This window comes from Anoplolepis gracilipes, chromosome 7 (genome assembly GCF_047496725.1).
Source record: "Anoplolepis gracilipes chromosome 7, ASM4749672v1, whole genome shotgun sequence".
Taxonomy (NCBI): Eukaryota; Metazoa; Arthropoda; class Insecta; order Hymenoptera; family Formicidae; genus Anoplolepis; species Anoplolepis gracilipes.
In genome coordinates, this window is record NC_132976.1 from 8515421 (window position 1) to 8528859 (window position 13439).

The 13439-nt window shown below is 37.0% G+C and overlaps 1 protein-coding gene across 2 annotated transcripts in view; it reads left to right on the plus strand.

Annotated features, from left to right (window-relative positions):
• Positions 1 to 13439, plus strand: part of LOC140667756 (retina and anterior neural fold homeobox protein 2) — a 45895-nt gene that overhangs the window by 11284 nt on the left and 21172 nt on the right. For both annotated transcript variants that reach the window (XM_072895973.1, XM_072895974.1), the window contains exon 2: positions 7756 to 7988. In XM_072895973.1, coding sequence (XP_072752074.1) covers positions 7756 to 7988 — 233 coding nt within the window. The remainder of the gene's footprint in view (positions 1 to 7755; positions 7989 to 13439) is intronic.

Consider the following 13439-nt stretch of genomic DNA (forward strand, 5'->3'; position numbering starts at 1 on the left):
TTTCCTCTCGTAAGAAAGTCTCTATATCGTGCATTTGAAAAATATTTACATTTCGTCAAGAAATTACCGTCTCGATAAATTTGTAATTGAAATTCAATTGCATAGAAAAATGACTGCATTCAAGAAACTAAAATTAAAATTTGTTTATAAAAAAAATATTTTATACACGACAGTTACTTTGTGTATGTTTATTAAATCAGAGAAAAAAAATATTGAAAGTATTAAAAAATAACATTATAAATAAAATAAAATTGAGTATTGTCATTTATGCTGAAATAGAACCATGAATGATATCACTATAGCAGTTAAACGTATTCGTTAGACGTGTATTAGCGTCACGAAATTAATGATCCTGATTATATCATCTTTCCTCAGGCGAGCTAACTAAAATAGCACGGATCGAAATACTAATCATTTTGGGCATCTAGTCTTTGATTATGGATACCGCGCTGGGCGTATCAATATTGAACAGGAAATTCAATTAAATACGCGGCACAACTCTAATATCCATATTCCACGCGGCATATCGCCGAGTTTACAAAATCATCGCGCGTCTATCCTCCTTTATCCTCCTGATATTATTGATCTCGCGCAATTTTCGCCTATCAATTTTCGCATCTACCTTATAAACGACTATTAATTATTTCCACGATTACAAAGGGGATAAGCGATGGCGAGAAATGTATCGCGCGTTTTAGCGATATAATGACGTTACGTAGAAATTTCAAATTTCTGCAAAATTGTTGTCTCGAGATATCAATTGATTAACTGATAAACTGATGATAAGCGCTCGAAAAAATTGTCATTGTGAAATAATATTGGATTACGAATGTCTAAAAAAAATCGCGAAGATTCATTGGGTTTATACAACCATCTTGACACTTGATTGGTGGTTGACCGGCTTCTCGTTTTATACGCCAAAGTGCGATTCTCCTTTAACAAATGCCATTGGGACGTTAATTAATTTGGTCGGCAGTCGGGGATATCATCGTTCGCGACTGATACGAAAGCTCGTATATTTGTTGGAATCAATTCGTTTACCTCTAATTCATCATTCGCGACATTTGCTCGCAAATATATTAAATGCGCGCTTTGGAATATATGCGGTTTACATTACAAACACAGGGAAACGAACTGAACCACCAGTCTAGCCGCTTTTAATAAGCACATAACAATGCATAACTTTTGACATATCTGATATGATGATTTTTTTTAAGTTCCATTTCGTACGTTCACGTTCTTAAATAATAAAAAAAATTCTAAGTACACGATATCTATGATTTATGTATTTGTCAAATTAAATCATCAAATATAACATCCAAATATAAACATTCTATTACATTGTGAACGAAAACTGACTGTCAAGACTAGAATACTTTAAAATATACACTATATAAAATATGCACTTGTACATATAGCTTTTCTCACATAGATTAATAATTTATGCCCTATTACTTTTACCAAAAAGTACTTACATTTCATACAAGATGTAAACTCTAAAAAAAATATGCTGTGACGATAATACTAGTCTGTATTAGCACAAATTATCCAAACAGATTTAATTATAATCGAAATAATTGTAATTGTAACTTTTACAAGCCTTGAAAGTGACTTTTAACGTACGATTACTTTAAGTAATACAAGTAATAAGACAACATAAGCATAAAAGCAATATTTAGTTTGTTTTAGCTTCGATAATTCATTCATTTTATATCTCACTTATAGACACATAATTCTGTGTGTGCTATCATTCTCCCGGGAATGACGCGCATTAACTCACCGCTAACGCGTTCTTCAATCGACGCCTTAACTCGATTAAGCTGCCTAGAAGAATCAAAGGGCCCCCATGGCGTTTTGAAATTTATCAGCGATCAGTGTTGGCCCATTAGAGTCGGTGGCCGACTCAAGAAGGGAAACCACGAATCTTTCTCTCTCCCTTTTCTGGTCTGTGTGCATCGTCCATTTATACTATCTGGTCGTGTCAATCTCTTAAGTAGCTAGAACCGACTAGGACCGCTTTACATCCGCGCGATAGCATCTTCTCCGTCGCTTGTGAACGCGAAATACCAGCGACTGTGTCGCTCATCCTTTCAGAGATCGTGTCACAAAATTGTTGCTCAGGATATCTCTATTTGTGCCAATAAAAACGCAGGAAAGGTATAATGTTTTAATTATTCTATACTTTGATCACATTGAGTAGAATAAGAGTAATGTAAAAGCTGCATTAGATAGCGAATGATTCAAAGTAATACCGAGTTCATCTGATGAATTTTATATATATAATTCATATAAATATATATTTGTTATTAATAATATAAAGTGCGATATTTACCTAGGAATAGATTTATAAGTTTTCCGTTTTTTTCTCTTTCTCTTTTGGAGTTTAAAAATTTATATAAAATTATAAATTTTTCTAACACACGGAAAGTGGTAAAAAAAAAAATGACTACTCCCACACTTAATCGGTTCCAATCTCAATCCTGATCTCCGGTATTCGAACAGTGTCATAAATTTTTCAAACAATAGTATTCCATTTAAATGAAAATACAGGTTCGCGACGATATATGTACCCCTCGATATAATGGGACGGCAAGTAGTAAGAGCAACCCACCGCTCCGCCACGTTGCATCTGCCCCGTAGGATTTAATCACGATGGTTACTCTGTCCCGACCGAAACCAATTATTGCACAGACGTATCCGCGCGCATATACACGAGGCATCCAGTTATTCGAATCAGACGTGTATACGCCTACCCGCATCACAGAAATCCGCTTCTGCAAATATCCGTACAATTCGAGCAATCGTCGCACGCGCAAACAATACCAGTGTTTCGGATTCATTTTCCGCAGTTTTCAATTTTTTAATATATATACAAATAAACGAGCGAAACAAAATCGTTCGCGTGAATGCATCTCGCGTGATATGTCAATCATTTATCTGTAGTTTTGTTTAAAAATTTTACGAAGGATAGAATAATCTTCGCTTTACATGTATTTATACGTAGTTTTTAATAATACATATCTAAATTAATTAAAAATAATTTCATACAGTTTCTTTCAAGTTTCCTAGATACGTTTTTACACGAAAATAACGACACGCAACTTCCAGGTGTAAATTTCCAACTTTTATGCTTAAATGTCGGTTGAAATTTCATGCAAAGCATGGTATACGAATAAACTTTTGACATGCACGCATGGTTGTACGTGAAGCTTCCGTGAAGCTAAATTAAATTAGCTGATAACCTTTCACCATGATGCATTTGCAAACATTTGCAATTTATGTCTTACAATCCCGATTGGCCAATTAAAATTCACCAAGAAATTCAAAACAACGACATTGTTATTTTCTATATCAAATTATCTCATGCATTTTTTCTGGAGAGTGAGGGAGAGATATAAGATTGTTATAAATATATTCAAATATAAAACAAACATTAGAAATAAATTTCTTTGATACTCATGAATTATAAATTATGTTTTTCTTATTACTTTTTATATAAAGATTCTCATGGAAAAAATTCAGATATAATAAAATAAAATGTCTTCTTTAAATAATCCTCAAAATTAGATAAAAGTACAATCATATGACTAAAGCTATCTAAATCTTGTTTTTGCACAAAAAGTTTTTTTGAATATGTAAAAATAATGGTGATTTTCGTAGAACAACTTGATATTTTTCCACTTTATATCTGCTATTGCGAATTACATCATCAAAATAAAAATATTTTGATGAAATCCTGATTTGCAAAATATTGCAAATTGTAAAAAGTGTCCAAGTTTCTCGTGTAAACACATAAATCACTTATTTAAACTAATCATCAAAATTTTGCGCAACCTCTTGGAAAATTAAAAGACACAACATGCATACGTTTAGGTTCACATAAATTTCTGTTTCATTAGCTCGATATATAGATTGATCCCTAAGAGGAAAAGAGAGATTAGGCGACTCGGAACAGACTTGCCGACGCGAATGCATGTCGAAGGAGATAGCATAAAGAAAGATGACGAGAAAGAGAGAGAGAGAGAGAGAGAGAGAGAAAGAGAGAGAGAACGGGAAAGGTCGGTGAAGGTTGGTGGAGGTGGATTGCGACCGAAGAAGAGGAGGAAACGGGAGCGCAGCGGGACGGTAGCGTCGGCGGCATTCTCGGGAGGGGGGAGGGGGAGAGGGAGAGGAGAGGAGAGGGGGAGACATTATTGATTGTTGTTGATAATTAGCCGGTACAGGCGCGCGCGTCAATCACCCGGCCAAGGCGATGTTATTAGGCTGTTGGTTAGCGCCGGGCGAAGCTTCTCGCGAGGAAGCTATACGTCGGGATGTATATACGTGTGGATGTTGCGTGGGTACGTGCGCGTGTGCGTGATCGTGGATGCACGTCGCACCAGCGGCTGCGCACGCTCGCGCGAGTGCGCGCGGAACGCCCGCCATTGAGCCACCCGATTACCTCCCCTTTTCCTTTCCCCTCACAATTCGATCTAATACGCTGCGCTGCGACGCGAGAGAAGGTTAATTATGCAGTTAATGAGAGCATTTAGATGTATATATGTATATATGTATATATATATATATATATATATATACTCGCATATAGGTATATATATATATATATATATGTATACTAAAGAAAATACCTTATTATATTATATATATATATGTATGTATGTATGTATAAAACCGAGTTATTTCTCTCTCTAGAGAGGTGCTGCCTAAAAGAGAAACTTTCTGATCGAGGCGAGGGTAGAATTTACGACAAGAGTAGGAGGAAGGAAGAAGTGAACGATAGGAGAGAGGGAGAAAGGGGCAAGGGTGTGTTCGATGGAAAATACCTATTTGCTCCCGCGGTCCCGCAGGATCAATCTCTTCGTCGGTGGCGCTGTTCGGTTTCTTGGACGATATTACACTCGGGGACGGGAATAATGCGAGGTTTGATCGGGCGTTCGTCGACGAGTAACCGCAACACCCGGGATGGATGTAATTTACAGGGAAAATGATCGCGTAATAGTTCGCCCAGTGAGCGACGCGTTCTGCATTGTGTCGCCTGTTGTATAGTCGCATTAATCTTGGCAGAACCAAGAAAGAGCTACGAGAAACGTAAGATTGAAATTTATTTGTATTTGTTTTTTTTTTTTTATTCATTTAATTGCTCGTCGCACGACTTTATAACTTTCATACAGTTTCTCGTAAATTTTATATTTTTGATGATTAGATGGAATCTTACTTAAATTTGCGAAATAAAATTTACATACCTTTGATAGAATATTAATATTTATTCAACAATCTTTTGATACGCGCAAAAAGAAATCGCGTGAACCTTTAGCTTTTTGAACGATATTACCTCGAAAATGAAAATAATGCGACTTTTGATTGGGCATTTAGCCACAAGTAATCATCGATGTCCAGAGAGGTGTAATTTGCAAGGAAAGAGATAGCGTATTAACTCGCCGTGTGTTGACGCTTTAAGTTCTCTCACAGCAAAGTGTTCGAAAATTACCCAGTGATTACTCACTTAATGATTTAATCCACCAAATTGCACGGTCTGGCGATGATCGCGTAATTTACGAGAAAATTGTAATTTATACGAAAGTAGGTGAGAAAAAAGTGTACGACAGGCACTAATATACAGTAGTAAACTTTAATTTTCGAAGAAAGCGAGTATTTTAAAACTGAATAATATGCATAAATAATATTTATCTTTAGAAGATAAATTTTTAGAAGATATTAAAAAATTGAATATTAAAAAAGTTACTCAACATAAAATTAAATTCTTTGCTGCAAGATAAGAATAAATATAGATGCTACAATTAACATATGACAAATGAAATATCAATTAAGATATGTGCAAACTATGATATGACATTTTCTGACTTTTCAAAAATAACTTGAGAAATTACTGGCAAAATGTTTTCAGTTTTTTTGTAAATTTTCTGCATTTATATAAAATAATGTAATATTTCACGCCATAATTTGCGGTAAAAATACATCACGAGTGAAGACCTGGGTAAAATCACATCAGAGACTTATATTTTTTAAGACCGCGGAGCGCTTGTCATCGCTAATGTAAAGCTTCCCATCGCGATGCCATTTGCACATTAAAAAATGAAACAATTAAACAATTCATTCCACGACGACGATTATCGCAGTCGGTCGCGCAATTAATCCCGCGCTTTAAATCGATTAGACCTCGACCGAAATACCGAGCACGAATATACGTACCACGTGGCCCCAACAAATACAGTGGAATGACGTCGCGGACATGTTATTTACAATGAAAATGCGATCGCGTGATCGTTTGACAGCGTAAGTAAATCCTCGCTCCGTTTCCGTTGCGTTGCGCCTTTCGTTAACGACGATAACGATGCGGCAATGTGGCCGTCGCCTTAATAAAAAGCGTTAGATAAGCGATGATAGAACCTAATTCCAGATGCACGTACGTCGCGTCGGACGCGTGTCGCCCGATATAGAAAAACGTGCGTGCCAACACGCACTTACAACCATGTTCTCGTTTATCTCCCGAACGATTAAATGATTCTTTCAAGACATCGTCGTTTAGAAATAAAATTTCAATGTGACAGATATAGAAACAATCTATGAGCTTCGCTGCTTGCTTACGTTTATTTTTTATTAATTTTATCAAAATCAGAACTTTAAATTTTCAAAAATTATGAATCTAGAAAGTTATAGTTAAAAAATATACATTAAATATATTTTTATAATATAAATACATATTTATCTTCTTTTTTTATCACATATTGCAATTATTTTTTTATTACGAACAAAACAGAAGCTTATATTTCGTCATTTTCATCTGTTTCTTCTTTTAAAAGTAATGAAGAGTCGAAATAAAAGAAATTGATTACAAAACAATCATTAAAGGTATGTCCACAAGGATTATAAAATTTTATTGTATTTTACACAAATATTTCCTTTCGACTTTATAACGTTTGTAAATGATTATTTCCCGTCAGTTTCATTCTCGATAACGGTATCCAATTTTCATCAACATCAACATCATAAATAAAAAGAAAAGAAGAAGAAAGAGTAATTCTTACTTATTTTCTTAAATTATTGACAAAGAAAAAAATAGCAATTTAGCTCATTCCCTTTGTTGTCCAGCGAAATCATATTGGAAGAAGGTTGATTAAATTTCGTAACGACGCATCGTGCACATGAAACGCTGTTACCGCTCATCCGTATTTTATCTTTCACACACAAGCTCACTTTGAGATTACCGTATCTTCATAAGAAAGTATGACAACCGATACTTTATGTACGCTTTTATTTCATGAGAAAAATAATCCACCTATCGAGTCGTAACCAGCGTCCCTTCCCCCTCCTTCCCCTCTTTCCTCCCCTCTGAATAACGCACGCATTAAATACTCTAATTAATCCTCATTGTCTCTTTTACATTCAACGAAGCATAGCGCGTCGCATTTCGCGCCTGCTCGGTCACGAATTGCAAAAAATGTCCAGGCGCGAATGACGTTTTAATGCGCGACCGAATTCACGCACATATGTATCTACACACATACACTTTGCGCACATACGCATGCAATTCTGCATAGCCACGCGTGTTGCGGCACTTCTAATAGCTACTATTATGCGCGTATAATGGGGGTAATAGCGCCTGCGACTCCGGATAAATCGATCACCATTACTGCTCCTATTACCAGTAACGATCGTTTCCGAGGAGACCTGACTAACTCACTCACTCACTCACTCACTCACTTTCCCTCTCTCTCTCTCTGTTGCGGCTTCCAGGTGAGAACAGCTGCAACTCCACCGGCGGCGGCAGCGACGAGGAACTCGGCGCAGGCTGCGGGGAGGACATAAACGGCAACGGGGGCAAGAAGAAACACCGTCGCAACCGGACGACCTTCACGACCTACCAACTGCACGAGCTCGAGAGAGCGTTCGAAAAGTCCCACTACCCGGACGTCTACTCCAGGGAGGAGCTCGCCATGAAGGTCAACCTTCCGGAAGTACGTGTTCAGGTGAGTCAAAAATCCATCCGAAAGAAGTATTTTCTTTCTTGCATAAATGCTTTGAAGTTTAAACGTCAACGTAGGGACGTTTGACTCTGGAAATATTGCTGAAATAGGCTTTTATTACGGAAAGATTTAATTTCTTTATATAAGATTAATTATTCTTTTTAAAGTAGGCCGTAGATAAAAATGTCTCTTTTCTTCTTTTCTCTCATGAAATAGAGAAAGAAATGAAAAACTTTATGAAATTTCTGGAGATGTTTAATAGATTTATAAATTTATTTTATATTTAGGATTTCTCTCTCTCTCTCTCTCTCTCTCTCTCTCTCTCTTCCTCTCTATATTAAAAATTTAATTTAATTGTCCTAAGATATAAGCATTTGATATATTTATATCGTTTTCTCCAGAGGTAATGTTAAAATACATAAAATTTGTAATTAAAGATAACTTTGATAATTACATAGTAAGAGTAAAAAAACTTAAAAAATTTATAACGTACATTTTGATATCGAAACGAGATGAATATCAAAATGTTATTGAGATTAAACAGATAAATAACGCAACGTTGCTGCGAAGAAAAATATGAAAACTCTTGCTTGTTGGAAGAGAAATAATTTTACGCGACCTGCAGCACGAACAGCTGATTTATCCTTCCTTGGCCGAAATTTGACGGATACGAATGTCGTGTTCGGCGAACAACCGGTCGGCTGAGTTAACGCTGGCGTTTCCGTGCAAACAATCGGAACAGCAATCGCTGCCTGGCGCGCTTGGGCCGACGTATTAGACTAAATTAAATTAATTATGTGCGTGACAACGATAAAAGCACGCAGTCGCGTGCGACGACGCATCGATTAGGTTCCCGGGGGCACGCTTGCCGAGCAGGACCAATGGCGCAGCTACTGCGGTTTCAATGGTTCAACAGAATCATAACTTTGAATACGATAAGACTCTCATACGTAATCCTCAAATTTTTCATATATTTCTTATTTTATAACAATTGAAAATTTTTAATTAAGATTTAAGCTTGAGAAAAAAAATGTCACTTCCTCAAATAATTATATGTAAAAAAATAATATATAAAATGAGATGATAAAATTATATATTAGATATTACAAATAACACTTTATAGATTAATATCTATGAATTGTAATGGAGAGAGCTGATAACGGTAATTTCATCTTCCTGACTAATGTGATTTTTTTCCAACAAAAAAAAAGAAAGAAAGAAAGAGAGAGAGAGAGAGAGAAAGCACGTAGAGAGGAAAGCTAATTGTAAGAAAGAGGTCCGTAAAAGGATCTTTCGATCTAAGCTCTATCACCACCGCCACCTTGTTACGCTATTGGGCGGAGTTCTCGGCAACATGGGATAATAACCTGGCTGGCAGACTTACGAGTCTGCTTTTTCTTTCTACCTTCTCGAACGCGGAATTGATTTTTACCGGGCACTCGCCTCTTATTGCTGCGAATGGCTCTCGCCTGCTGGCGACGGTCAAGATTACGCGTCGATTGCAATTAAGGTTTTATCAAGGCGACCATACTAATTCGTAGTGTCGTGAGCACATTTGGCTCGTTAGAGGGTTGCCATTAAACACGCAATGCGAGAAATGTAGAAATTACCTTCGCTCCTTAAGTGGATTATGGATGGGTTTTAAAAGAGTGAACAACGATTTGAAGAAAGACCAAGCCTACTACTGTCTACATGAATCATCTATCTATTAAAAAACTTTTGAAACTTTTATCACTATTAGCAAACAGGTTATATAATATATATCGTGCGATAAACATCGCCGTGATAAAACTGCTGTATAAATTTACTTTTCTCACTCACTTGATAATGATAACAGATATTTAGAAGCATAAGCAGAAAAAAATTAACGGTTAATTATATTGCGATTATGTGGATTAAATTTTATTTTGCAAATACGCTAGTATATAATTATATTGTATTATATAAAACGCGATAGAAAGAAATTAATAAATAAAGCTCTTTATAAGTTATTTTTCGACAAATTATTTCTGAAATAATGTTTCACTTTTGGAAACATATAACATATATATATATTTTTTTTTTTGTTCTCTCTTTTGTCAGACACTGGAATACAAACTTGGATGCATTTACCTAATCGGTGCGAGAAGAATTTCGAAAAAGAGAATCCTTGTGCGAACACGGAATTCGAAACGAAACAGACAAGGCGTCGCGACAGCTTGGAGGCGTCGTTCTCCGGCGGCGGGTTCGCAATTAAAAATTTAAATTACGTTTAAAACCCGCCGAGAGCTACCGACGCGCGCTCTTCCGTCTTCCGTCTTCGTCGTCGTTCCTACTCTTCTCTGCGCAAAGGGTTTTTTCTATTTTTTTTTCTTTTTTCGTTTTTCTCGAACGAGCGGTCCGCGCGCCTCTCGCTCTCGTTTATTTTCACCCCCTCAACTCTCTCGCTAACCGTGGCACCGCACCGTCTCGGGCTGCCCCCGGGGTATACCTAATCGCTTAAGCTTATTACGCCACAGCGGACAAGGCGGTTGCGGAATCAGCTTGGCTCGCGAGAGATGCAGCGAGTTGTTCTATTCGCTCGCTCGCTCGCCCCGCGCCGTTCGGTTTCATCATTTTTAATTGATAGCGCACGCCAATCCCGTCTGTCGGATTTATTAAGCCGCTCGACGAGATGGTTTCGAAGGGACGGATGGGCAGGGGTAAAAAACGGGGGACAGGAGGGGAGGCTTTTATATTGGGCGTGGCGGAACGCGGACGAGATTCCGTCGGCGGTCGCTGCGGTCTGATTGTCATCGGAAAAGTGCCGCGCGTTTTCCAGCTTTTCCCAATCCGATACACACGTATGTGTGTGTATGTGTATGTGTGTGTGTGTGTGTATAGTGTGTATGCGCGCGCACAAGTTCGTCGCGCATAAGTTGACGCCGCTTTCACGATTTCCAGGTGATTATCGTCGTTTATAGGATACGCACAATTACGTTACACATTATTAAAATTGCTTTGACAAAATCCAAGTTAAATAATCTTTGATGATCGATGATTTAATATGCTTTTTCTTTTAAATTATCTCTATTACTTATACATAACAGAAAAATCGTACTATTTATATATATATATATATATATATTGTATATATGAGAAAAATTGTAAAAATTAATTTTCATCAGCGCTAATGACGTCCGTGCAATTCTGAGTTGTTTGCAATATATCATACGTATATAATGAAACTTTAATAACAATTATTGTTACATGTTTGTTACGACTGTTATCAAACACTTTTTTTTTAGAATTTAAAATAGAATCTGTTTTCATTTCAATTTTGCCTGATGAAACAGGGACGGCGATTTTAAAAGACTGTAACACACACGGTTTTAAACGCCTACTGTTTGTTATTCGTTAAAAGTACATTATTTTACACGTTGCGACAAAAATATTTCGACCGAATCAATTAACGGCCAAATGGTTTAGCTTTAAATCGCGCGTAATGTTTGTTTGCGTACTAAATCGAAAAATAGATTGCAGAAAATGTAAAAGGGAATAAAAGCTCGGGAATCATACGGGAAGCCGCATCTTTTCAAAGAGAGATAAATGGAATTGGGTAATGCAACTTCACTCGGTTAGATTTACGAGCAGGCTCGCTCGTAAATTACTAACTGTTCTGTAGCTTCGATTCTTCAACTGTCGATGTGCTCGACCTCGGTGAATCCCGCGTTTATGTAGTTTTATGGGGGTTTCTCTCTCTTTTTCTCTATCTATTCCATTTTTATCCTAGCAATAAAATTTTTATAGCAGAATCGTGCGCTCTTTTACATCCTTCTCATATATATGTCGTGTGATCGTTTATCATTAGAAACGATAAATTTCCAAATAAAATTGTTAAATTTTACGAAACAAAATACATTTAAATGTTATTCTCGATATCCTACTGCAGCAAATATATTATCAAATTTAAAACGGAACAAGATAATAATAATAAAACGGATTCGTGCAGATAGATTACCAATTTTTTAAGCTTACTAATATGAACATGTCATCCCATTCGAAATAGTGTCACGTTAAAATAAAGAGATTTAAAATAATATTCCAATGTATTTTGCCCGCTAGATTTCTTCTCTTATTATCGCTAATGCCTACATATTGCAGTTGGCATTCATCTTCGTTTAGCCGCGCGATGTCTAATGCATCCCTAGCGCGTTCAATGATAATCTAATTTCAACGTAGCACTAAAAGTCATTTCCGTTTCGAGTCTCGCTTTTTATCGGCTTTCGTGTGCTAAAACGCCAGCGAAACTACACGACGATCTATTATATTATTATAGACCCATTGTCGGAGAAGGAGGGAGGGGAAGGGAGGGAGCAAGGGGGCGAGCCGCGCATTACTCGCCTGTCACGCGATCGCGCGAGAGCCCCACGTCGAAAAAAATAAACGATAGCCGACTAATTCGGCGATTTGCCGGGCGACTTGGCCGAAATCGATACCGAGCGCGTTTCGGTGGAAACACTTACCGGAATTAACCCACGTCAGAGAACACACCTGCGGTGGAATATAACCATTTAAAAAAGTTTGTCACGTAACGTCACGGGCGCGATACTGAATGATAGAGCCAGCGCGTGATCATTCAATTGCCGACAAGTCAACAAATCATTATGCGAATTTACAATTGCGCACTTTTCGGAAAATTGTGATCACGTCATTGAATAGTCATATAAATTATATAATAAATACGAAATAATGCGTATATAAGTGTAATATCTCTTTTGTTTTTCGTCTTTCTTTAAGCAATGGTGTTGCGTTTTGAAATAGAAAAAAAAAATGTGTTGTTTTAAAAATCTATTCGACCAATCTCTCTCCCCCTCTCCCTCTCTCTCTCTCTCTCTCTCTCTCTCTCTCTCTCTGTGTGTCGTTGCGGCATTTTCAATGAAAATGAAATTCCGTTCTCGTTGTTGCGTGGAGTCGATTGCACTTTGGCGGCACTGGCTCTCACCGGCGAATTATTACCTCGCGTGCCGGTGTCGACTTTATTTCGGCGAGTAATTTGCGTTCCGCATACGTTTTTGATAAATACGATATCCGCTTTGCAGTCTTCAGCCGCAACTTACAAGTATAAAAGAACAATTTTGCGGTAACTATATATAACAAGCTTCATTAATGGAGAACGTTACTTTTATTCGACTATCCTTTTCTTTATTTTATCGCATGTCAAATTTAAAAAAATATATTTAGCTTGGCATATCGAATGAATTTAAATATCGAACTTTTCAGAAAACTATGAAGGAAGTTAATGACGAATAAAAGTCTCATCAAAAGTTTATTTCGTTATTTGATTTATATTAAACAATCCATTAAGATTGACGCAAACGTCTTGCAAAAACACTTTGTGGGAGGAAAACGCGACGCTATGTCGTACGGATGAGTCGACCAGTGTCCATAAATGTTCGCTTTGACTGCGGACAATGGAATCGACGGTGGTGTTGT